The sequence below is a fragment of the Physeter macrocephalus genome, chromosome 14 (assembly GCF_002837175.3).
Source record: "Physeter macrocephalus isolate SW-GA chromosome 14, ASM283717v5, whole genome shotgun sequence".
NCBI lineage: Eukaryota > Metazoa > Chordata > Mammalia > Artiodactyla > Physeteridae > Physeter > Physeter macrocephalus.
Window position 1 is genome coordinate 76,952,647 of NC_041227.1, and position 27,642 is coordinate 76,980,288.

The 27,642-nt window shown below is 44.4% G+C and overlaps 1 protein-coding gene across 5 annotated transcripts in view; it reads right to left on the minus strand.

The window, feature by feature from the left end:
* Window positions 1-27,434, minus strand: part of CYTH3 (cytohesin 3) — a 100,242-nt gene extending 72,808 nt beyond the window's left edge. For 3 of the 5 annotated variants that reach the window (XM_055090616.1, XM_055090615.1, XM_055090614.1), the window contains exon 1: window positions 27,292-27,398. In XM_055090616.1, coding sequence (XP_054946591.1) covers window positions 27,292-27,334 — 43 coding nt within the window. In that variant the 5' untranslated portion in view covers window positions 27,335-27,398. Of the gene's footprint in view, window positions 1-10,222; window positions 10,556-27,291 lie in introns of those variants that run through there. The other 2 variants (XM_055090613.1, XM_055090618.1) reach the window with 2 other exon arrangements.
* Window positions 27,435-27,642: the final 208 nt, after the last annotated feature.

Genomic DNA, 27,642 nt, shown 5'->3' on the forward strand with positions numbered 1-27,642 from the left:
CTTTTGGTAGGGGCATCTCTGTAACAGGTGTACCACTCCCTGGGGGCTTCCCACGGGGGGGGGGGGGGCAGGGGGGGGGGAGGGCAGCAGGTACATGGAAAACCTCTGAAATTTCTGCTCAACTTTGCTGTGAACCTAAAACTGCTCTAGAAATAAAGTGTATTTAAGAGGGGGGACGAAAAAAAGAAAGCCAGCCCTTCCTTTCTGCTCTCTGTGGTCTCTGGCCATCACCGCCCACATGTTGCCACTGTTGTCTCCAGCTCTGTCCCCTTTCCCCACTGCACTTTCTCCTTTTGCAAACACACAGGCTCCCAGTGTTTGAACTACCATCTTCAGTTAATGACCTGCAAATGTGATTCCCAGCCCTAGTATCTCTCTCTTAAGCTTCAAACCTATGCCTCCATATGGAGGGCTCACTAGCGACTCAAAATGAACATTTTTCAAAACAGAACTCAAGGCCAATGCAAAAGGACAAGAGACTAAAATCAGAAGAATAAAAACTGAAAAGGAGGAGATAAAATTATCACTTGCCAAAGAAATGACTGTGTAAGTAGAGAATCCAAGAGAACCAACCAAAAAGCTACATTTCTAAAACCAGTAAGATAATTTCGTAAGCTAGTGAGATACAAAATATACAGAAATCAACAGCTTTCATAAATCCAAACAATAACTAGTTAGATAATAAAATGGAAAGAACACCTCAATTACGATAGCAATAAAACATCAAGTATCGGGAAATAAATTTAATAAATGTATAAAACTTACATAAGTGGAAGGAAAACTTGAACACATTCCTGAATGACCTAACAGACTTGAGCGAGAAGACGCACCATGTTCTTGGATATAAAGATGCAACATCAGAAAGATGTCATACCCTCCAAGGTCATCTATAAATCTAATGCCATCTCAAAGTGGCGGCTGTTTATTCTGTTGTAGACAGGCGGATTATAAAGATCATGAGGGGGCTTCCCTGGTGGCACAGCGGTTAAGAATCCGCCTGCCAACGCAGGGGACACGGGTTCGAGCCCTGGCCCGGGAAGACCCCACATGCCACGGAGCAACTAAGGCCGTGCGCCACAACTACTGAGCCTGTGCTCTAGAGCCCACGCGCCACAATTACTGAAGCCCGCGTGCCACGACTACTGAGCCCGCGCACTGCAACAAGAGAAGCCACCACAATGAGAAGCCCGCGCACCACAACGAAGAGTAGCCCCCCCACTCACAACTAGAGAAAGCCTGCGCGCAGCAACGAAGACCCAATGCAGCCAAAAACAAAATTAAATTAATTTTTTAAATAAATAAATAAAGATCATGAGGAAAAACAAGCAAACAAAAAGGGCCAGGAAAACTCTGAAAAGGAAGAAAAGTGAGAAGCGTGGAGGAAACTAACCCTAAACAATATTAAAACATCATGGCCTATGAAGAAGGAAAATAGTGTAGAACTGACATAATAGACAGACCAATGGAACAGAATAGTAAGTCCAGAAAGACTCAAATCAGATGGAAATTTAGTGTATGACAAGGTGGAAAGGTAAAGATGAACTTTTTAATAAATGGTGTTGGGATAAAATAGTCTTTTGGGAAAAAAAGATAAAGCTGTATGTATACCTCACACCATACACCAAAATCAATACCAAGTAGTTCAAAGATTTACATGCAGCAAGGGAAACTATAAAATAAAACACAGACAACATTCTTTTATAATCCTGGAATGGGGAAGTCGTTTCTAAGTATGACTCAAAATTTAGATGTTGCAAAAGAAAAAAAAATACATTTGGCTACATTAAAAAAGTAAGTTAAGATTTGAGACTTCCCTGGTGGTGCAGTGGTCAAGAATCCGCCGGCCAATGCAGGAGACACAGGTTCGAGCCCTGGTCCGGGAAGATCCCGCATGCCGCGGAGCAACTAAGCCCATGCGCCACAACTACCGAGTGTGAGCTCTAGAGCCCGCAAGCCACAACTACTGAGCCCATGTGCCACAACTACTGAAGCCTGTGTGCCTAGAGCCCACGCTCCACAACAAGAGAAGCCACCACAATGAGAAGCCCACGCACCGCAATGAAGACCCAACGCAGCCAAAAAAAATCAGTAAATAAATTTATTTTAAAAAAAGAAGCTGGGGCTTCCCTGGTGGCACAGTGGTTAAGAATCCGCCTGCCAATGCAGGGGACACGGGTTTGAGCCCCGGTCCAGGAAGATCCCACATGCCGCGGAGCAACTAAGCCCGTGCGCCACAACTACTGAGCCTGCACTCTAGAGCCTGTGCTCCGCAACAAGAGAAGCCACCACAAAGAGAAGCCCACGCACCGCAACGAAGAGTAGCCCCTGCTCTCTGCAACTAGAGAAAGCCTGCGCGCAGCAACCCCTGCTCCCCGCAACTAGAGAAAGCCTGCGCGCAGCAACAAAGACCCAACGCAGCCAAAAATCAATAAATAAAATCAATAAATTTTTTTAAAAACTATTAAAAAAAAGGAAGCTACTGTATTAAAAAAATAAATAAGATGGCAACAAAGACCCAACGCAGCCAAAAATCAATAAATAAAATCAATAAATTTTTTTAAAAAACTATTAAAAAAAAGGAAGCTACTGTATTAAAAAAATAAATAAGATGTTCTTTATGGCAACAAAACAAGCAAACAGAAAGTCATAAAAGCAAAGTCAAAAGACAAATGGCCAATTGGGAGATAACATCTGCAATTCATGGGAACGAATCCCCCTAACAAAGAATGATCTTCTAGAAGTTGAAAAGGAAAAGGCCAATAACCCAAAAGATAAATGGGCACATAATGAGAGGAAAGCAAATCAAAACTAAACTAAGATTCCATTTCTGACCCATCAGGCTGTCAAAATCCCCAAGTTGGCCAGCATTCTCTGCTGATGAGGCTGTGCGGATTATGCGCCCTCCCACGTTGCTGGTGGGAGTTAAGAAGAGTAAATGGGTGTGGAGGGAAGTCTGGTAACGTCCACCAACATCTCAAATCCATTTTCCTTTTGGATCTGGAATCCCACTTACGAAAATTTATCTCTCAGATAAATTTGCAAAATTTGGGGATCTGTAAGGGGAGGCTATGGGATTAGCAGATGCAAACTATTGTATACAGGATGGATAAATGACAAGGTCCTGCTGTAGAGCACAGGGAACTATGGTCAATATCCTGTGATAAACCAGAATGGAAAAGAAGATGAAAAAGAATGTGTGTGTGTGTCTGTGTGTATGTATACATATAAAATGTATATATATATGTATAACTGAATCACTCTGCTGTACAGCAGAAATTAACATTGTAAATCAACTGTACTTCAATAAAGTTTTTTTTTTAAAAGAGGAGGCTGAGTTGGGGATACATTTCGTTCGGGTTCAGTGGGATATATTCATGTGGCTTTTGGTCACTTCTGTGGATCACCTTACAGGAAAGAGCCATAACAGACAAATGACTCGAGGAATGCTCTTCCTGCCCTGCACCTACTTATCTGATGGAACCATCAAGAGTGGACAGGCGGAGGGGGTATTCTACTGTGAACAGGTCTCTCGGTGCCCAACAACAGCAGGGTGGTGAGGGTAGAGGAGGAGGAATGAGGCTTCGACGGTGCGGGGTCAGAAGGTAGTCTGTGGAAAATGGTTCCCACCATTGGGTAGGTACACTTTTAAATAGAAGATTTGATTCTAACACTGAACTTTAATCAAAATGGAAATGCTCTCCTGTTAGGAATATACTTGATGATTACCACATGCAACAATATAAATACATCTTATTTTTCTCTTCTTTGGTGTTTATTGTGAAAAATAGAATTTACGAGAATTCCTATGTGTATAGGTTCTAAACCTGTGGTCCGGAACTAGCAAGTAAGTCTGTGTTGAACTTGCATGTTTGATGCAGCCCCGTGAAATCACACTGTATCTGGTGCACCTTGTCCTGATTAAGTCTGGTAGTGCCAGATTCTACAGATAAAATAGCATACAAAACTGCCACCTAAGCGACAAAACAGCCTGAAGAAACATGGTTTCGGGTGACAAAATTCCAAACCTGCTCATCTACAAGTCACGATTAAATTATCTAACTCAACACAACTTAGTTGCAATTTTTAAATGCATTTCAATTGCATTTGTACATGCATGACATTTCGAATAATTTTGTATATTTTTATCATTCAAAAGATCCAAAACCAGAAGCTGTAAGAAAGACTGGGAAAAGCTTCAAAATGTAAAAAAAAAAAAAATTCTTGTATTACAATGGAAACTTAAAACTCTCGACGGTCAAAATCGTGAAGGAAACTTTCCTAAATTATCAATAGTTTAAATTTTGCATTCAACCATCCTAGGGGAAAGACTGAAATATCTTTGTATTCCTTTCACAGTAAAATAGGAAATTACTGCTATGTGGAGAGGCTTACCAATTGGCTAGAGTAGGCGACGAACAACGAGAGAAGCATAAAGTTGTGCAAGAACAGAAAAGAGCTGTGGCGTTTCTCTGAGTTTTCACCTGTTTGTGGTTTTATAAGCTCTTCAAAACTGCTAAGTTGTGACTTCGTTTTCATTCTAAACAATTTCACTTTGATACTCAATTCTGTATTATTTCTCTTAAAGAGGGTGTTCCCAATTATAAGTTTCGTGTCCCACAAAAGCTAGCTCCTCCCCCGCTGCCCACGGATGCTCCGAAGGGGCAGTGCACTCGGCTTTCAGTGCTCGGCACCCGCGAAGGTGCACCTTTGGGAACCTGCGTCCAGAGGGAGCGGCCGCCACGCCAGACCCTCCTCACTTCACCTCCAGCCACACCACCCCTTCCTCAAGCCCTTCTGCCTCCAAGACCTTCCTAAAGATCTGTCCAAAAATACCTCGAAACAGCATGGGGATGAGTCACGGATGATCTAAATTTCTAAAAGAATACATTTCACAAAATGGACAATCTCCCACCAACCCCCTCCTTTTAAAAAATTTTCCCAAATGTGGGTCAAAAAAAAGCAGGTAATGCTCCTCTAAATAAATTCAAAAAGCCAATGACAAAAATGAAACCGGACCATGGTACTTTGACCTGATGTGACCTTATCCCATGATCAAACTGACCTATGTTTTTCTCCCTCTAGTGATGTGGAATGTATATATCTTACTTTAGATTTCTAGTGGTTACCTTTAAGTTATTTTTTCAAAAACCACACCGCTAACTGTATTTTTCTATTTTTCAAAATCAAAAATAAAACAGTTGATATCCCCCTTTGTAAGACAAGGCAGGACTTTTACTTTCTCCCAAACTTCCCGTCTCCCCCATCGCCTACTTCTTGGCTTATGTTAGAGTTACTTGGATCCATCTTTATTATTGCTGCCATTTTTACTGAATTAATGGGTTTTTTTCTTTTCATTACATATCTTCTCTTTCAAGATTTATGACATTTGAATTTTGATTTGTAACCAAATTTATAATTATACACTTAAATTTATGTTTACATGATTTCAATTCAATGTCAGTTTTATTTTATATCCCAACTTTCTCCTTCCTGAGTTATTTTAATTAATCTTTTAGCGGATTGGAATTTATCTTTGAAAAAGTTTTTTTTTTTTTTTTTTTTTTTTCAAGAAAAATTCACAGCTGGTCTGTCAGGAGGATATTAGGTACAGGCAGCAGAAAAAGAGTAAGGACTAAGGAAACAAACTGGCTCTCAATTCTTAAGTGCAAAGGCAGGGTGAGCTCCAACCACAGGCAGGGTGCTAGGCCTGACTTCTGTACCTTTAGAGAACATCTGTTTGTTGCCTTCACAGGTGAACAGCAATTAGTGTAATTATTTAACTCTTGGTTACAACCTTTTATCTTTTTATTTTATTTTTGGTTACAACCTTTTGGCCACAAAACTCAGCCTCCGCTCTACTATCTTGTGGCAATGTTATAGTAAAGCCTAAAATCATCCTGATTTTTCCTTCTTTCTAGGTAGCCTTTTTTCTCTCTCTCTCTCTCTTCTGACTGGCTGCTTGTAAGGTATTTTATCTTTGAAATTTAAAAATTTCACCAGCACACAGTTGCTCTTTCCACTAATTTCATCTTAGCAGAATGAGCCCTTTCAACACACAGAAGCAGCTGTTTTTTTCAGCTCAAAGATATGTATTTCCATTGTATCTCTGATTACTGTTTCTGTTCTACTTGTTTCGGTAGTTTCTTCAGGAACAACTTAGTTAGATCACAGCACTAATTTAACTTGTTACATTGGAAATGATGCTCTTCCTACAAATGCATTTAGTATCATTATGGTTTCTTCCTCTCAGCTCATTCATTTCACTTTATCTGCCTGTTGCCTTATCTCCTCTTCCAATCATTTATTTCAGAGTATGCCTTGAATTTTATTAAAAAACAACACAAAGCAGATTCAACCTGAAATTTACTTCTAGTTTCTATGATTAGCCTTCTTCAAAATTACACTTTTCCTCTGCCTCAAAAAGCATATAGCCCCCTATTTTATTTTGGCAACATGCTGTTTTTATTTATCGTTGAACAGTGATATTCAGGTGCAATTTGCCCCCAGAACAATGTCTGGTACTCCTTAGGATGCCGAGTTTGGTGGGTTTTTTTTTCCCGATCTAAGTCCATAAGCTGAAGGGCTGATGCACATGAAGTTGCATCACCCATATTCATGGGTGGTCCAGCTTCTCTGTGAATCTATCATGTTGGTTCTGCGACCTGGTTTCCGTACCTCACTCTCCATCTGGCAGGGCTTCCGATCCAGAGAGCTGGGGTGCTCCCACTGCACCAGGGAGGACAGCTGCAGAGCCGGGGGAGGGGGACACCCCACTAGTCTTGAGCATTTTGCAGCCGCGTGTGTCCTCCGGCCTCCGAGTACAGCTGCCCGAATACCACTGCTGCGAGGCAGCCAACCCACCCCGGCTGCCTGCGGCCACGTGGCCTCACTCACCCTCTTCTCCCCCAAGATTAGCAGAGGCGATAGCATGTCCTCTTACACTTCTCCTATCCCTGCGCTGAGCTCTAGGGAAAGAGTCATGAGTCAGCACTTGGTACTTCTTCACCCTGATCCCGATTCTCCCCATTCATTTTCTACACTTTTTTTTTTTTTTCCCCTCAATCACTTCCATCAGGACCTAGTGATTCAAGGGAGGAAGGGAGATAGAAGTTAGACAAACGCTAGTGCTCAAGTCACATCTTCCCTCGAGTCTCCAAGGATCCTTTCTTTAGGTGTTCTTCTATCTTCTGAACGCTCTTTCTTTGGGGGTCAGCTATTCCCGCTATAAAAATGTATTAAATTTTCTCTTCCATGTTGTCAGTTTTTCCCCATCTGTCTGGAGGCTGCTGCCGTCTGGACATTTTTACAACTGAGATGCAGCTGCGTGGCTTCCTCCAGCACTGGATTAAGTACCTTCTCTCGCCTGACTTCTGTCCTGAATGGGAAGGTTCACTGTGTTCTGTCCCTGGCAGGTTTCACTTGGGATGAAAAGGCAGGGCAGCAACCTTCAGGTTGAAAAGCCCCCATAAGATAGAAGAAAAAAAGCTGCACTTGGGGTGCTGGTACCTACCCAGGGAGATCCAATTCTCCCCCAGAGCATGCTATCTCCATAAAGAAATATTTGCCTGATGGTAAAATGCTATCACCTGCCTGCCTCAAAACGACAAGAAGGGAGAGGTGGGAATTTCCTGGCAGTCCGGTGGTTAGGACTCAGTGCTTTCACTGCCATGGGCCTGGGTTCAATCCCTGGACAGGGAACTAAGATCCTACAAGCCACGTGGTGCGGCCAAAAAAAAAAAAAAATCAACAACAACAAGAAGGGAGAGAAGAAGGGGAGAGGCTCCTCGGGGACGGCAGCAGCCCGACTCTACATGCACGTCCACGCTCGCTCAGCTCAGGGGAGGCTGCCCAGGAGCCCTGCCCGCTCACTCACAATCTGCATTCTGTTTTATCTGTTTACAGGTTCCAATTTCTTGTTTCTTCCGAAGGTTTGTTAAAAAAACAACAACAACAACAACTCTCCTCTGGTAAAGGTCCCTTTCCCAGTCTCTGCTGCTCGGAGTTTCCTATCGCTTCCTTTTTTATTGTTTGCTGGGATTTCAGGGTGAATAGAGAATGAAAGTCTGGTCTCATGTGTCCACTGCTGGGATCACACTGGCAAAGCCTCACTGGATCCCCGACCAGTAGATTCTCCCTGCTTTTATTAACATAGTTCAGTACAGCTCCCTGGGAAATTCGGTTTCTTGAACCCATATACTGGTCTTCAGAGTAAAAATTTTCTACAGACGACATGGTTCTGCTCTGGAGGCAACCATGCACAACAGTACAGACATTATAAACTAAGGTATTATGACAGTAAGGCTTCAATTTAGTCCTTCAAGTAAAAAGGTTGAAAATAAACTTCAACTTTCTCAATGAGAAGAAACACATGCAAACCTAGAAACCTTCAAGATGGCATACAAACCACAGATTCAACCATATGACAGAGGTGAGTAAAATCTCTCCCAACACCAAAACCAATCCAAGTCTCCCCTGCACTCACAGGAAAAGTATAGGCGCTCTACCCTGAGTCATGTCAGGACGTGGATGCGCCTGGAAAATGGAATCATGCTACAACGTGGGTGAACCTGCTCGGCGAAGGAAGCCAGACACCAAAGGCCACAGGGCACCTGATTCCATTTACATGACATGTCCAGAACAGGCAAATCCATGGGGACAGAAAGTAGATGAGTGGCTACCAGGGGCAGAGTAAGGAGAATTATGCTAATGGAGATGGAGTTCTTTTTGAGGTGGTGAAATGTTCTAAAATTAGGTGATGGTAGCAACAACTTTGTGAATATACAATACTAAAAACCACTGAATTGTATTCTTTAAAGGGTGACTATTCAGACATAGAAAACAAACTTGTTACCAAAGGGGAAGGGGGTCGGGGTGGAGAGGGTTGTAAATCCGGAGTTTGGGATTAGCAGATACAAACTACTATATATAAAATAAACAACAAGGTCCTACTGTATAGCATGGGAAACTATATTCAATACCTTGTAAAAAACCATAATGGAAAAGAATATGAAAAGGAATATATATATGTATAACTGAATCACTTTGCTGTACACCAGAAACACATACAACACTGTAAATCAACTATACTTCAATTAAAGAAAAAGGAAAAGTTTAAAAAAAAAAAAGGAAAAGTAAAATCAGCAGGATATTTGAAAAAATGAAGTTTGAAAAAATTTTCACAACCTAAAAAAATTAAAATAAATAAAAGGGTGAATATACTGTTATGTAAATGATGGTTCAATTTCCCCCCACCCCACCCCGGCAAAAAAAGGCTCACTGCTGTAACACCTTCATTAGATCAAACAGTACTTCAGGAGAACAGGGTCTCTGATACTATACAGAGCAGCAAACCAATCATTTGTAAATCTAAGAAGCTACCAGATTATTCTTAAGTTTAAAAAAAAAGCCCCAAACTATGAGTAAAACTGGGACAGGAGAGAAGTAAAGGAGATGAGTAGGAAGTCTCTTGAAGGGTCGCGAAAACGCTCCTTTCAGTGGGAGACAGAAAATAGTAACTTGCAGGGACCCAGGAGACTGAACTGTCCTAGTGTAAAACAGGTAAGGATTCTTCAAAATATCGTTCCTGCTGGTACAGATACAGCAGTGACCTGAGAAACAGAACAAAGCTCCCTTAAATTTGTTAAGTAGTACCCATCTCTTATATCCACTGAAGTGTCACTGGTTTATTTTTCCTATAAAGTTCATACAGCTTTAAGACATTCAACGATATTTCTGTGCTAAATACTATATTTACTACTGATGCCCTGAACCACAGAAATGTAAAGAGATCATCTAAAACTAGAGTACAGAATTTCAAGGAAACCTGTCCATAAAATCAAATCCAAAAACAACAACCCGGAAGAGATCACTACAGAACCGCGTGATTCCTTCACAGGCAGCGCTGGTCTCGATTTGCCCCCAAACAGGATGTCTGGCTACAATTAGAAGAAATCTGAGAAATGTGACCTCCTTAACATAAAAAAAGGAAAACAAAATGTTCAAGATACACAAGCATGTGAAAATCACTAGTCGTATGATAATTACGTTTATCACAAAAACTGTTTCAAAACACACGATCCATCTTCAGCTACAGGGTGATGATATGTACTTGGTCCTTGTAAGACAGAGTTGATCAGAGATACAAAGCTTTTATAGGACTTACTTCGAAGCAGACATGCAAATTTGAAGTTTAATTTTACTGAACTGCTGATTCTGTACTTACTTGCTCTCTGGTAAACGCGTAACTATGAGTTCTACTGAACAGATCTAAGCAAAGAGAATGTCGCTTTTCACAGACGGCTGCCACCTCCACAGGAGCGCGGACGGGTCTTTGAGGAGTCCCTGCCCCGCTGTACGACGGGAGGGCTCAGTCCTCTGGGTTCTCACAGGTACTATTTTCTGCCCCCCCGCCCCGTCCCGAAAACAACACGTCAGCCTCATGCATGTCCTCTGGTTACATGGCTGTATACCTAACACGATTAAAAGGGAGAGACTAAAACACCTACTGGACTCGTCACAAACAGAACGAACACTTCAGGGTGGGTCTGAAAGGGAGACTCCTGGATCAGGTCCTGCTTCCTGAATACTTCTGTAGAGTGTCATTTTTTTTCCCACCCTGCCCTTTCCTTTACTGAATTTTCATACAATGAGCCTGCTATGACCATCACCGGATATACTAACAACAACAAAGAAGTTACAGCTGGATCCTGTATTAGTCTCAGCTGCAGCTGAAGTTCAAAACCGTCTAAAGCCAATAGGAAGGCGCTGAGGGAAGGGAGAAGAAAAAGACTCCTTCCCGGGAGTTAAAAGGTCTGCTCTTCCTCCAAGGTTCTGGCAGCAAAGGCATCTCTTCTGTATTATGTAAATAGAGTTTGTCTTACTAAGTTTTCCAGTTCTAAAGTTCGTTTCTCTGTAAAACCATGGCCGAATGTTAAAATAAAATCCTTACTGTGTGAAGCCAGATAACTAATCGCCCCCATATGCGGGCAGGCCTAACCAACCCCTGTGAATATTTGCTCCAAGTTCGCCCACGCACGTATTCCACCGACATCTGAGCTGTTTAGTAGCTCCTTTTGGTCACCAATCTAATCCACGTTTACCAAAGGACAGGAAAAATGAATGGGACTTTGACCTTGAATCAAGCAGATGATTTTAGCATATTTATAATTTAAAAATGACATTAAAGAAACCAAAGCACTCCTCCCTTCTGTTCATATATGTAATCCAGACTATAGGATTCAAGTAATGATATTAGGCAACCAGCCTGGACTCTTTAAAAAAGTCAGTCACTGGAAAAAAAATTTTTTTTTTTAAGACTGAGCAGACATAACTAAATACAAGGTGTAAACCCTGATGAGAACCTAGATAGGTAAGAGAAACAGTTATAAAAGACACCTCGAGGGCTTCCCTGGTGGCGCAGTGGTTGGGAGTCCGCCTGCCGATGCAGGGGACGCGGGTTCGTGCCCCGGTCCGGGAGGATCCCACGTGCCGCGGAGCTGCTGGGCCCGTGAGCCATGGCCGCTGGGCCTGCGCGTCCGGAGCCTGTGCTCCGTGGCGGGGGTAGGGTTGAGAACAAACTGGGGAAAGCAGAATGTGGACTACATGTGAAATGATAGTATGGAATTACTATTAGTTCTCTTAAGTATGGTAATGGTTGTGTTTAAGTAGGAGAATGTCCTTAGGAGATGAATGCTATTTAGTATTTAAGGATAAAGTGTTATACTATATGTAACTTACTTTCAAACGGGTTAGCCAAAAAAAAAATTAGTACATTATTAGAGATAAGGCAAATGTGGCAAAAACGCTAGCAATTAGGTTAAAGATACATGGGTATTCACTGCACTATTTCAACTTTTCTGTAGATTTGAACTTTTTCAACATACCAAGTTGGAGGAGAAAAGAAACAATACTCATACCACCAGTCATCAGTTATTCCTAAACCCAAACACAAAACACCTTCCAGTTCACGCTGCTGTGCTTCCAAGCGGGGGGCAAGGGGCTATGTTGACAACAAAAGGTTTTAACGCCTGCTGTTTACTGGGGATTTTTGATAAATTTTTCATTAAATAACTTCACTTGGGTTTTTCAATGCCCATTTTACATATGGGAAGACTGAAGCTCTAGGAGATTAAGTAATTTACACAATCAAGGCTAGAGCTACCACAGCTGCATATATTTGCTTAAAAATACGTCAACAACAAATAACAACCAGTTCAAATGTTTAAGCAAACCTCTCTAAGAGTCTCAGAACCACTAACATCACAGCTGACTATTTTCTGCCTTGAGCTGGGGAAACTGTCTGAAACATCCTTCCATGGCTGACCTGACAGAGCAAACAGGCAAAAATTCTGAAATCTTAATTCCCACAGATCACAAGGGGGAAGGGGGCCTCTCCACTCCCACGGGACTGAGGTTATCTGGGAAGGGGTAGCTGCGGGGTTCTCTCCGGCATGGTTCATCCCAACACAGCCCGCCAGGAGGAAGCACGGCCGAGGACAAGGAAGGCGTCCACCACAGCGCTGGAGGAAGCACGGCCGAGGACAAGGAAGGCGTCCACCACAGCGCTGGCATCCTGAGGCTCCCAGTTGCGATAAATGGATGAAAGTAATGGTCTCTGAATGGAGGGGGGAGGGCAGGAGGGACATGTTTAGGGACATTAGGGGAAAAGAGCTTCAATAAAACATGCAGAAACGGTCTCATAAAATGAAGGGTTTACACTAAAAGACTCCCCTCTCTAGCACTGGGGGAAGATGATCAGGTTAGTTTTACCACCTGAGCTTGGCCTTTCATCTCTAACTAGTGAAAGCTGGACTGGCCCTGACTGTCAATTTACAACTCTTTAATTAAGGAAATGGCTCTCCTGTCAAATCCTTTCCTGAAATTCCCAGTCACCGATCTGTCTCTTGACTGCTAAAAACCAAGATAAAACCGCCCAAGCCAAGCTCACGGGACTAGAGAGCTTCCAGACGTAGGGAGCCAGCTGGGGCCAGAGACCAGCCACCCAGCGGGGCTGAGGGTGTGACCCCGATTCAGTACTGCTGGGCAGGCCTGCGCCACATTTCCAGGTGCAGACTTTTCTCTCAAGAGTGCAATTCTTTTTACCCTACCTCGAATTTTCACAGGTCAAACAGAAAAGGGAGGTAAGATTTCAAATGCAGGAGTAGCCACAAGACTCCTGGAAGTCTCTGTCGTCTCTACATGCGGGAGGGTCTGCTCTTTGTCAGGATCATAACACTGGACAGGAAGATATGAGAAAAGAAAGGCCTCAGACGCCCCTCCGCTGGAGGAGAAAAGGATGGAGGCCGCCTGAAGGTACCAGGGACTTAAATCCTAGAGCCAAATGTCTAAGTACTGACAGCAGCAGAGCCCAGGGGGAATATCTCGGCTTATGTTCTTTCCAGGTTAAAAAAAATAATCATGTTCTGCACGTCCAGCCAAACTGCTGGGCATCTGTGAGGCAGAACCACCACGAGGGCTGCCAGAGGAGCGTGGGACACGTGCTCCGGACTCCTCTTGTGAGCAAGTTTCTGAACACCTAAAGACCAGTCTGACCCACAGGAAGGAGGGAAGAAGGCATGTGATGTTCCTCTGTCAAAATAAAAACATCATAGTAACTGTCTGACCAGCACACAGCTTAACCACTATTTTAAATGAAAAGGCTAAGCTTTAGAAACATGTGACTTTGGGGAATCTACAGCAGATACTCTGTGATTCCTGGGGAAACGCAATGCTTCGGAAGAACAATTATCTAGCATTAAGATTCTTGTTACACAGGCAATGAAAGGCGTCATTTTATCCTCAAGATGGTTCTTGCTCTCATGAGGGCATCACATACTGAATCAAAGTCTGCAGTCACTTGTCCTCCCACACTCGGGAAATACAGCCTCATCGTGTGAACAGGCCAAACATTTAAAAGTCACTGAAATCCTCCCATTTTCCCATACTCTAATACAAACAAAAATGAATTCATTTGCCTGTCTCAATTCAAAAAAATTTTAATCTAATTACTGAAACTTGGAAAAGGACATGCTTGATCATTTTATTTCCTCTCTGAAAAGAGCTAAAAGGAAGTCCTGTCTTCTAACAGAATATTAAATGGCCAATGCCTGCCACTTCCGATTACTGCATTTTTAAAAATATTTCTGTGTTAAAATAAATGTAGTCAAGGACCTCCCTGGTGGCTCAGTGGTTAAGAATCCACCTGCCAACGCAGGGGACACGGGTTCAAGCCCTGGGTCCGGGAAGATCCCACATGCTGTGGAGCAACTAAGCCCATGAGCCACAACTACTGAGCCTGTGCTCTAGAACCCATGAGCCACAACTACTGAGCCCATGTGCCACAGCTACTGAAACCCGAGAGCTCTAGGGCCCAAGCGTCGCAACTACCGAGTCTGTGTGCTGCAACTACTGAAGCTCGCGGGCCTAGAGCCCGCGCTCCGCAACGCGAAGCCACCGCAATGAGAAGCCCACGCACCGCAACGAAGAGTAGTCCCCGCTCGCCGCAACTAGAGAAATCCCAGGTGCAGCAATGAAGACCCAACGCAGCAAAAATAAATATATAAATAAATATTTTAAAATGATTAAAAAAATAAAAAAATGTAGTCATGAGGATGTGCCAAATGAAACTGTTAATGGATTTACAAGCATGTGAAAATATATTTTGCTTTATTCAAAGTAGCAGAAAGTGTTCATCTCAAAAAGAAAGTGTAACCTAGCTCAGTTCTTAAAGGGATAAATATACACACCCAGTGAACACGTGTGGCAGAGAGAAGAGGTTTCCTCTTGGCCCTCAATGGCCAAGATGAGATCCTTATTCTTAATAAATAAGAGAATGAAACCCGTCTACCGCTGCAGCCAGTATCAGACAACCCCACAGCCCTGGTTCCAGCCACTTCTCCTCAGCGCTGGAACAAGACAGGTATTTACAGTCACATAGGACAGGACACTTGGAGACGCGGGGGGCGGGGGGGCTCCCCAGTGGGTGAAGCCCAGCAACTCCACCAAGGGTCCAGCAGATCATCCTCAGCGTGGAGGCCTGCAACTGGACGGACTTCAGGGACATTGTGAATGTAAGTTGGCTACCCACCCGGGCCCAACAAAGGCCATCGTAAGAAGAGGAACTGTTTGTTCCCTGTGTATTTTTCCAAGAAGGAAGGTACCCTTCCAAGAAGTCCCCCTGCAAACTGCCCTTCACAGCTCATTGGCCAGATTTAGCTTACACAGTCAATAAGGAAAACGGGATTACCTTACCTGGTTTAGACCATTTAAGATTCACTTCCTCGTGGTGGTAGGGTCCCTTCACAATGGACAGATTATCTGCACAAATCGAGGTTGTTAAGCAGGGGAGGAAGGGGGGATGGATTTGTGATGGGGAGCACACCGGCCTGCTACAGACTCGAATTCAGCCCTACCAAAGGCCAGCCTGCGCGGCAGTGGGCGACAGAGAAATAAACCAGCTGACCGCCCCGTCCCCTGCCGCCCCAAAATATCTAGATCCCATTTTACGGTTTAAAATCAAGGGTTGTTATTTAAAAGTTACATTTTATAGAAAGGGAAACTTTTTAAAAATATTTTTTAAAGTCTATCAGCCACCCTAGCACTAAATTAACTCTAGAAATAGCTAAACAGTGACTGTTTTAATGAAGCCTCATATTATCAAATTGTGGTTTTAAAGAACCTCCAGAATGTAAAATAAATGCAACCCAGATGTTCATGAAAAAAAATGAAAACAAGATTGTTTTTACTTCATAGCAACCAAATAGGTCAACCCATTTCCTCCTTCAGAGAATTCTCAGAGGACCACAAAACTCCACTCGAAGAGCATGTGTTTCATATGTATCTGTCCAAAGAAAAAGGAAACTCTGCTGTCCAAGATAAACGGAGAATATTATATGTTCCCATGAAAGTGAATTAGAAAATTGCAGTAAGGCTGTGTCTACAGGTTGCCAAACATCTGGATGAAGACCGAAAAAAAAATTCACTAATTAGCTAGATATTGGGAAATACTTTTCAATCATCATTAAAATGTCTGGTTTTATAGCAAACTGCCATTTTTATTTATTAATTACAGGAATAAGTTGCTCCAAAGAAGAGTACAGTGATTAAAAATAGCCCTGCTGCAAGTTTAAGAGAGGAACTTATTTTCCCCTACTTGCACAGTGCTCCTGGTGACATTAAGTCAGCAAAAAGAGCAAATCTGCTCTATCAGAGTAAATCACAAAATATTCTTAGCCAACTAAACTGACTCAGGTGAGTCTTTTCTAATATTCACGGAATAGTGAGAGATATTTACCCAAAATAAACGCTTGCTGAGCTGTCGCAGTCATGTTATAAAACGCTACGGGATCTCATGTCTATTCTATCATGTCGACTGGGGGGCTGACATTAACTATAAAAAGTTTATGTTTGATTAACTTCAATATCAGGATGGAGAGTCATGTATTTTCTACTCTCATTTAAATGATTTACTATTTTCCCACAAATTCAAAATATTTAATATGCTTTATGCAGCTTTTAGGATACTTTGGTAAAACCTGTTTTTTCATTTCATTTCACTTCAGAAGTTTCAATAATCCTCTACTACAAATTGATAAACCTGCTTCCCGAAGGACGTGCCAATAACCTTTAAAAAATAATTTCTCTCTCCCAAAGTTATTTACACTAAGAGTGTGAGCGTGCAAATGGCATTATTATTCTAACTCACCTGATGAATTACTGTCGGTCCTCTATCAGAAGGACTTACCTGAGAAATGCTTAGTTGCAAAACAAACCCACACTTCCCTCCCTAAGCTCCCCGCCACTCACCACGCCCCAGGCTCTCCCTCTATTCTCACCACACGGCAAACTTCTAGGGAAGGGCCATGGCCCAGGCTTCTCCTTCAGTAAGGAAAAATCTCTCCCATTCACTCCTTAGCCCTCTCCAGTCCAGCCTGCTCCCCACCTTTCACCAAACTTTTTTTTAAAGACACCAAATCCTGCAGACACTTGTCCATCCTCATTTTAGTCCATCTCTCGGGAGCATTCAGCTGAGCTGAACACTCCCTCTTCTTAAAGCGCTCCTCCCTCCTGCAACTCCACACAACCTTCAAGGTTTCCTGGACCTCGCTGGTTACCCTTTCTTGGTCTCCTTTTCTGGGCTGTCTTCAGTCCTGGGATTTTTCTCCTCTCTCTCAACTCTCTCCCCTAAGTGATCTCTCACCCATTCCCATAAATTAGAAGAATTTAAATCTTCCCAATGTTTATCTCCTATCCAGACCATTCTTCTAAGCAGCAGACCACACAGCTAAGCATCTTCCTACCATCTCTACCAGGACATCTCACAAAAAAGTCCAATTTTAAACACCAAAACTGAATTCCTAAGATTCTGTTTCTTAGGAAAAGCTGACCAGCTTTTTGCAGACAACCCTTCTGCCAAGAACAACTAAAAAAGCTGAGCAAATTATAAGAAACAACTGTTTGAAGGTATCAGAGAGCTACCAATGCAGTGAGGACCTAGGAGGCCAGGATCCCAGAGAGAAGGTGCAGAGAGGTGAGCCCAATCTTCTGAGCCACTTTTCTCCTCGAGACATTTGCCAATTCACAGCAGAAAGTCAAAGGCCAAGAAGCTAAACAGAGACAAGCAGTTGAGAATAGAAAATGAGGTCAACAGAATCTCCAGCAGTCTGATGGGACTGGGGGGACAAAATTAGAATTCAGGGGCTGCCAAGTAGAAGAGGCCCTGGTAAACACCCCGAGCTTTCAGCTGGGACCACCAAAGCGCTAAACCCTGGGAGAAGGGTAAACCAGAGGGAGACCAACCCTCACAATGTTAAAGTGATTATTTCCCCACCCTAACTGCCTGCCAGAAGCCTCTCTTGAAGAAGATAGCCTCAAACTACCTCTCCAGTTTTTCATGCACATTGTCTAGAATTTAATTAAAGCTTAACAGGCAATCTAGAATCAAGATCACAGACTGAAAACCAAGGGTAAAATATAGAATATATTCACAGGATGTCCAAATATTGACGCTATCAGACACCAATAACTAATATAGAAATTCATTGGACAAGACGAAAAATTTTAACAAAATTGGAATCTAATAAAAGAATCAAGAACACTGAAAAAGGCAATAACTGAAATTAAGAACTCAACAGATGGGTTTAAAAGCAGATTAGATAGAGATGAAGAAAGGATTGATGCACTGGAATGTAGATCAGGAGAAAATATACAGAGTGAAGCATGGAGAGATCAAAAGGATGAGAACAGAAGAAAAGCTGAAGAGATATACAGGACACAGTGAAAAGGTAATTAGTGTCCCAGAGGAGAAGAGACAGGAAATGCAGCCAAAGTAGTAAATGTAGAGAGAGTGGCTAAGACTTCTCCAAATCTAATTTAAGATTAAGTCTTGTCACAGCACTACCAACAAGAAGGAGAACCACCAATCCCAATAAGAATAAATTCAAAGAAAACCACATCTGGACACTTTACAATAACACAACTAAAAACCAAAGGCAAAGAGAAAAATCTTTTGTCTTAAAGGTGTATGTGTGTGTGTGTGTGTGTGTGTGTGTGTGTGCGCGTGTGTGAGAGAGAGAGAGAGAGAGAGATGTGGACCATTTTTAAAGTCTTTATTGAATTTGTTACAATACTGCTTCTGTTTTATGTTTTAGTTTTTTGGCCGCGAGGCATGTGGGATCTTAGCTCCACAACCAGGAATCGAACCTGCACCCCCTGCATTGGGAGGAGAAGTCTTAACCACTGGACCACCAGGGAAGTCCTGAGAAAAATCTTAAAAGCAGCCAAAGGGGAGAAGAAAGACACACTATCTTCAATAGAACAAGACTGATACAGCTGATTTCTCAACAGAAGCAATGGAAGCCAGAAGGCAGTGACTTGACACATCAAAGCACTGCAAGGAATTAACCTGCTAACCTACAACTGTATACCCAGGGAAAATGTCCTTCAAAAGTGAGGACAGGGCTTCCCTGGTGGTGCAGTGGTTGACAGTCTGCCTGCCGATGCAGGGGACGCGGGTTCGTGCCCCGGTCCGGTAAGATCCCACATGCCACGGAGAGGCTGGGCCCGGGAGCCATGGTCGCTGAGCCTGCGCGTCCGGAGCCTGTACTCCGCAGCGGGAGAGGCCACAACAGTGAGAGGCCCACGTACCGCAAAAAAAAAAAAAAAAAAAAAAAAAAAAAAATTAAGGCAAAATAAAGCCAGAAGCTGCCTCGGACTCTTGGCAAGTGTGTTGACTCAGTATGAAATAATATAAACAGAAAAGAACAATATTCCCTGTTTTCTCACTCCAGGCACTTTCGAGGCTGGGAATCGGTATTCACTTGGAACGGGCCAAGAGCTTTTGCAAAAATAAGTTCTGTGTATTTAAACGATCTTTAGAGTTGAAGTTCTGAAGCGTGGGGGGCTGCCAGGTGTGAAGGTTCCAAATGGTACCTATTGTGCTTTGGGGACTCAGAAAAGCTCAAGGAGAGCCCTGCGTGGAGAGAAGGGATTGTGTAAAATACACCCTTTGTCTCCTTTCCGGCCCAAACACACGCACCTACGCAAAAAAAAAAAAAAAAAAAAAAAAAAAAAAAAGTGAGGACAAAATAATGACATCTTCAACAAAAAACAAATGAGCCCTCCAAATGGTTTTCTCTCAAGACTCCCCTTCTCCTGAAGCAGCACCACCCACAGTCACGTGAGCCAGAAACCCAGGAGTCATCTGATTCCTGCAGTTCCTTCGCCTTTAACCTCCCAGCTGTCAGTATGCCCATTTGACCTTCCAAAATACATCTAGCAAAGCAATGCAAATTATAACAGTACATCATTTCTTACCCAGGAGATAGGTAAACACTTAAAAGTTTGACAAATGCCAAGAGCTGATTACGACGCTAATACACCTAGTGAGAAAGCAACCTGCCAGCATCTGGTGAAACAGAAAGCACACCTATAACCCACAACTGCGATTCTAGAGATACTCAAGAGAAACTTTCACAGTTTGTAAAAGGAGAGGAGCCTTGGTATTCTTTGCAACAATGTAAAATCAACATAACAGTCCAAGGCGGGACAAGAAGAATAAAACGTTATGGCAGTTAAAAGAAACAAAGAGGGTCTCTAAATAATAATGTGGATAACCTCAAACACAAGCTGCAGAACATTACACACAGTATGATGCCATTTTTTGATAATTTTTTAAACAAACCAAGAAGAGATCCATATATTGCTTACAGACACACACATACATATTCCAGTATGAAACCTATTCCAGAGGGCCCACATCACATTCATCGTGGTTGCCTTTAGGAAACACAAAAGAAAGGAAGGGGAACAGGACCAGAACTGCTCGACAGGAGCGAGCTCCACTTTACTCAGTACTTATTAACAAGTATTTACTGAAGGCCTGTTCCACACGACGTCTCAGGTCTTGGAGACACAGCAGTGGTTAAAAGCAGATGCTATTCCTCCTTTCACAGAACTTACCTTCTAAGAGAGACGAGACGAACAATGAACAGGTATGCAGCAGGTGAGGAGTGCTAAGAGCCAAGAGGAAAAATGAGGCTGGGAAAGGGGACAGCGGGGTGCTACTTGAGACAGGCTGGCGGAGGAAGGCCTCTGTGGCAGGGAGACGTGCGAGCAGAGACCTGAAGGGAGCAAGCAAGCGCACACGCAGATACCTAAGGGGAACCCACCGCGGGCAGAGCAAGTGCAAAGGCACGGAGTCAGGGCCGCGCTTGGCAAGTTCACGGAACAGCAAGGAGGCCAGCGTGGTGACAAAAGTGAGGGAAAATATCAGAGACCACAGGGGACTAGAACAGGGGCAAGGACAGGCCCAAGGTGAGAACGTTTTTTTATGTTTTTAAAGGGTTATCAAGAAGAAGAGTTTGTGAGAGCCCAAGTGTGGCCCACACATCTGAGAACGCCTGCTGTCGGGCCTTCTGACGGGAAAAGCGCGTAGGCCCCTGGCCCAGAGCAAAGGGACCCGCCACTGCAGGCAGCACGGGACTCTGAGCGCGCCAAGGACGGCGCGACTTGGAGAGGAGTGACACGACCTCTGCTTTAGAGGGACTGCTCTGGCTGCTGTGTGGACCAGGGCAGCGGCAACGAGAATGCTGGGCGGCTAAGGCAAAGGAAGTGGAAGACCGCACCCAAGGCTGGGCCTGAGCAATGGCAAGAACGACGCTGCCAGGTGCTAGGATGGAGACGCTGACCCGAGATGCTTTCATTATTTTTTGTAAAGACCTTAAACGATGGGACAGAACATTAACAGCTGCTACATGGATTCTGAGTAACGGGAACGTGTTTGTTTCACTGCTTTCTGTACTCTTCCGTGTTTTTTTTTTTGTTTGTTTGTTTTGTTTTTTTTGCGGTACGCGGGCCTCTCACTGCCGTGGCCTCTCCCGTTGCGGAGCACAGGCTCCGGACGCGCAGGCCCAGCGGCCGTGGCTCACGGGCCGTGTCCCCCGCATCGGCAGGCGGACTCCCAACCACTGCGCCACCAGGGAAGCCCTCCGTGAGTTTTTATAAAGGTTTGTCCTACACCGATCTTTCCCTTCACTTTGCCGCCCCCTGCAATCCACCTCGCCCCTGCAACTCCTGCCCGAACCCCTCCTCACCGGCGCCTATCCCCACGTCCTCTCTTCCCCTCCTCCACTCCGTTCCCCACTCGGGAGCCCAGGACACTCTTCTTCCAAGGCAGGGTGCCCAGTGCTTAAGAACGTGGCCTCTGAAGCTAGGCCGCCTGGGCGCAAAGCCCGGCTCCGCCACTTACTAGCTGTAAGCCACTCGGCTTCCCTGCGCCTCCGCTGTCCTCTGTCATACGTAAATGGTGCTCCTGTTAAGCACCTAACAGGGTTATTGCGAAAAGTAAACAGGTTAAGATCCGTAAAGTAGGCGGGGCAGAACTGGACACTGAGACCATTGCGTAAATATTAGCTACAATTACTTAAACGTAAATCAAATGTCATCCCCCAGTTTAAAATCCTTCATTGGCTTCACGCACTTAGAATAAAATGTAAATTCCTTACCTACTCAAACTGCCTGAAGCGTCCCAGTTCACTGCTGGCTCAGACCACACACGGCAGCTTTCAGCCCTCTGGAGGCGCTCTGCTTCCCCAAGCCCCGGGCCCAGCCTCTGCCTGGTCCTCGACCCCTTTAGGTCACACCTGAAAGAGTCTTCCCTCCAAGAGGCCTCCCCTGGCTACGGGCCCTACCAACCTCTCCCGCCACAGGCCCCCAACTCTCCCCTCAACCCCTTGTTGATTTCCTTTCACACATCAGCATAATTTGCAATGACTTTATACATCTGTTTACATTTTTCTTCAGTCTCCCGTCTAAACAAAAGCTCCAGGAACGCAGGAAATTCATCTGCTTTATTCACTGTATTCACCCTTCCGCCAAGCACAGGACCTGGCATTTGGTCGTGATGCTATCAATATTTGTTGAATAAATAAATATTCTAGAAAACAATATGCTCTAAGCATACCCTAAAAGCACCTATCATGTCACTTTTTAAACATTCAAAAGAAAGCAGTTAATTTCCTAGGCAGATTGAAAAAATAAGTAATTTATTTTATAACTTTCTACACGTTACATTGATTTTTTTTAATATACAAAAACTCCAAAAATATCGAATCACTTTGTTGTACACCTAAAACTAACATAACATTGTAAATCAACTATAATTCAATTTTTAAAATTCTCTCACAAAGGGTGTTTTCTTACTAGCATACTATTTTTCTGTGAAACTGGTTTCCAGTTTGGGAAACAGTGGAGATGGACAAGCTTTTCTGAATTGCAAAATATAAAAAGGCATAGAGCGAAGTTTCCCGGGCACTGACATTCCCCATCTGCTCGGTTCCCATCACCCTCCCCAACAGGTAACCATTGTTATTAGTTCCTTGCTTAGCCTTCCTGAGAATTTTCATGCATATGCAACCACTTCCTTTTTTTCTTTTTAACAGAAATGGTAACAAACAGTGCACACTTGCCTACACTTTGCTTCTGTAACTTAGTCAAACGTTTTGGAAACCTCTGCCTATTAGTTCATAAGGAGCCTCCTCACTCCTTTATACAGCCTCCCGACTTCAATCGCCATCCGGGTACATAACGTGCAGTGAACACTCGGGTTATTCTCCATCTTTTACTATCACAAACAAGGCAGTGAATAATCTTTTACCTACGGTATCTCACGCATGTAAAAATATACCTACACGTTAAATTCCTAGAACTGGTATTGCTGTGTCAAAGGATGTACATGCTTGTAATTTTAAAAGCTGCTGCCCAGGGCACCTGTATCTATCGGGGTCCAACCAGAGAAACACAAGGCCCTCAAGGAGTTGAAGTAGAGGGAATTTAAAACAAGGAATTGGTTACACATACAATAGAAAAGCTGAGAATCATACAGGAAATGGTAAGACAATGCAGAGGTTAGCAAGAGGAACAAGCTGCTACCACCTCTAAACTGGAGGGTCACAGGGAGGAGGTCCTTCCAAAGCTCAGGGGCTCCGTCAACAGGCAGGAGCTGGAGCCAAAAGGAGACCGACCGCCAGACACAAGGCTGAAGGCAGAATGCGAGCAAAGACGATAACCTGGCCTCTCCCTTCCTCCTGCCATCCAATCACCCACCAGCGGCTCCCACTGGCCACACCTAGCCCCAAGCCCGCCGACCCAGGCTCTGGGAAATGTCCCTCTGCAGGCGAAGGGCAAGCAATGGATCCAAGCCAACCAAGCACAGGCTGGCGCAGCCTCCTTAAGAGTGGTAACTAATTTACACTCCTATCGCCCACAGATGGTTTCAAATGCAGGGGTTATCGCTTGCCTGACAGGCAAGATCTGGGATCTCAGCCTGGCCTTAACTTATATTAACTTTATTGGGTTAGGTGGAGCAGCCTTCCACCTGAAGCACAGACTTACATCTCATCTATGCTGATTGGGGTAAGGGGTGAGGGGGGTGCAGGAGGGAGGGGAAATCAGTAAAGTTTTTCACCTCATCTGCCACAGATGGTCCATTCAGGAAGTTCAATCACACAGACTCCCAAACTGAGCATCAGGACGGTGGCAATGAACCAAACTAGCCAGTCACCTTCCAAGTGGAGACATATCTCAAGAACTGGTTTAGAAAAACTGAAAGGCAACAAGGCCCCAAAGGAATGAAAGATACCTTAACTACACTCAGCACACATTATAAATAACAGTGTGTTCTGGTAATCTAGTACCCCCCATGTGTTCCTCCTTAGAACTGCCTTCCAGCCATTCCTACCACCACCCTCTCTCCTTATCCTGCAGTTAAAGAACAAACAGTAATCCCCTGGACAAAAACTTAAAAGTATCAAAACAGCAAGCAGGAATCATTTTTTGAAGTCTTCTAACCGGACCAACACATTAGCAAAAAAGATATTTTACTTCTTTTGCCCCTGGCATAACTACTGTTTGAATAGATTATTTACCCTCTCTGGTAAACAAGCTGAAACTGACTTCCCCATATACAGTTCAAAGTTCTGTACTACGCTCCAAAAATATACCCAAAAAAGTTATGTTTTGCAAATGACTGGCAAGCGAAACTATTCTCTTTCAAAGGACTGAGCTTTATTTTTAAAAACATGAATTTTAAAGCAAAGCATTTTTAGAAATCTAAATGGTGATAAAAACTAATGAACCATAAAAAGGTATGTTAACTTCAAAACCTCCATCAATCAAGAGTTAAATATAAGCACACCAAATTTATAGGACAAGCACTATATGACTCTTCTTTCAAAACTCTTAAGATTTCCATCTATTCAAAAACACACTTACTCTAAGAATGCCAAACATATTTTAAAGTGTCTTCCATAAGGCAAGGAAGAAAGAATTTAATAAACCATATCAATAAAGCTTAATGAGGCAGGGACATTTTAGTAGATAATAAATATCTGTTCATTGTTGACTGTTGCAGTGAAGTGAATTAAATGATACTTTAAAAACAATCATACCCTTTTTCCCACTGCAGGGTAATTTTTTTTTTTTTTGAAGAGATGATTTTATATAATTTCAAACATTCAGAAAAGTTCCAAGAATTGTACAAGAAATACCAATATACCCTTGACCCAGATACACCAAGTATTTACATTTTGCCCCATATGTTTATCCTTCTGTCTCCCTCTATTTTTTTCACGTGTGTGTAAACTTTTTTTTCTGAACCATTTGAGAGTAAGCTGAGGCACTGTACTTCTTTATACCTTAATAATTCAGTGTGTATTTCCTAAGAAATATTTTCTCTATTTTTATTATCAAAACACAGAAATTTAATATTGATACAATACCATTATCTGATCTATTGCCTATTCAAATTTTATCAATTGTCTTATTAGGGTAAATTTTTTAAGTTTTTTTTTTCCAAATTTGAAAGTAATATACATCATTCCACAAACTTGGAAAATATAAAAACCGAGAAAATAAAACATCCATAATATCAGCAGTTTTTACACTGTTTAGACCATAATATATAAAACTGCTTATTTTTAATGGTTGTAAAAATATTTCATCCAGTAAACTCCCCATAATTTACCTCACCAGTCTCCTATTAGGCACTGTAGTTTCCAATTTTCTATTATAAATAGCGTTAATGCACAGCTCCTGTGCATGAGATTTTTTTTTTTTTTTTAATCTCAGGATTGTATTCCCAGAAGAGCTGTATTAGCCCAAAGAAAGTCTTGATACTTGGGAGATGTAACACTATCCTTCGCTATAGTATTCAAGATCTATACTGGCTTCCTTTTTTCATCTTAAAACCTGCTTTTACCTTCAAGTTTTCGACATTCCTTAACGGACAGAGTCCAAAACTCCTTCAAATAAAATCGCCAAGCCAGCCGGCTGCCTGGGCTCGAATGTCAAACGTTTAAATATTACAGTTGTTTGTCTCTGTTTTCTAAAAAGGAGACACTTGTCTGCCGGTGCCGTTACCCCAACTGTGACAGGCAGGAAGCACCGCGTCCACGGAGAATCCATCACCTACATTCCTCAGACATCAGCCTGGCTGGAGGAGGGTGTGCACCTGGGCTCCTCCTTTCCACAGAACTTTCCGTCATGAACAACACACCCACTCGGTGCCACAGTGCTACCCCTAGCTTCAACTATGAGAACTGAACTCGACAAATGCCAGGATTCGGGCGAACTTCCCCCCATCCCAGCCCCACCGCTTCTTGGGGCGCAAACATTTCCCCCGGAGCAGCACTTAAATGCTAGAAGGCACCTTGATTAACCACTTCATCCTGAAACGTTCAACACTGTTGCTTCTTACAGGCAGCTGCTCCGCAGCCTGTAATTAAGATTTTTTTTTTTTTCCAAAATGCTCCCTTATTACAAGGGATTCTGATGATTCCGTCTGTCAGCATAAAGGAGATCTTTAGCAAAAACACAGAGAGATCCTTAACTTTCGGTGTTCCTGTAAAACAGGGGTATTAACCCTTTGCTTCCCAAGCCAACGACGCACTCTATCCACAGACACGTTATTCGCTTTTAAAGGCGTAATTCGCATCATGACACAACAGTAATCTGTATTCCACTAAATAATTTACAACAAACGCGAATCTTCTAGCAAGAGGTGACCGAGCGTCAGACGGACAGCTTGGTTTTCTGGTCTCACCTCCGGGCGGGCTGCAGCTCCTGACTCCGACCCCTCGGCTCCTCTGACTTTTTTAAAATTTATTTTTGGCTCACTCCGTAACGTTCCCCTAGTTCATAAAATGCTTGCGCTCTAGCTGCCCCCTCCTCATTTAACGACCCCACTGACCACTTCTGACCTAAAGCCAAGAAAACTGTCACGACGTTCAACCCTCTCCCCCCAGCCGCCCTTCTTGGACCCGGAGGATCCCCAATTCAAAACTTTGCCCTCCCGGTTTCCCGTGGACTCCCCGCTTCCCACCACCTGAGAGAAGACGCGGGGAGGGTCGTCACCAGCGGTTGGGCTCCGGAGAGCGTAGACGCCCTTGGCGACCAGAGGCGGAGAAGGTCGCCCCCAAGGTCCCCCGCCTGGGGAGAGCGACCCCCGAACCCGAGCCTCCGGGAGGCCCCGGCCGGCGAGCAGCCCCGGCGTCGTCCCGGACCCTCGCCCGGGCTCCGCAACGACCCCGCCGGCCCCCGCCTCGGGGCCCCCGGACCCCCGCCTCGGGCCCCGGGCCCGGCGCGCGCCGCGGGCCTCGGCGGTCGCCAGCCGGCACCGGCGCTGCCCAGACCCCGTCTTCTCAGGCAGACCAGGACCGCCGCCCCCGCTCCGGTCCGGCGCGTCCGCGACCCCCGCCCCAGGCCGCCAGCCGCGCCGGCCACACCTCCGACACTCACCGCCGCCGCCCTCGCCGCCGCCGCCGCCGCCGTCTTCGTCCATCTTGAGGCCGCTCCCGCAGCCGGCGAGCCCGGGACCGGCGGGCGAGGGGCCGCGGGTGCGGAGCGCGCGGGCGTCCGTGCGGCTCCAGCAGCGCGCGGACCCGGTCGCTGCCCGGGCCTCCTCCCGCGGGGCGGGGCGCTCGCCGCTCGGCGGCGCCGTCACGTGGCGCGCAGGCCCCGCCCCCGGTTGCGATGGGCGTGGCCCGAGGCCGCGCGGCCCCGCCCGCGGGAACCCGCCCGGACCCCTCGTGAACGCGCTCAGCCCCGCCCGGAGCCCGGCGAGGGTGAGAGGGGACCCTCCGGGTGCGA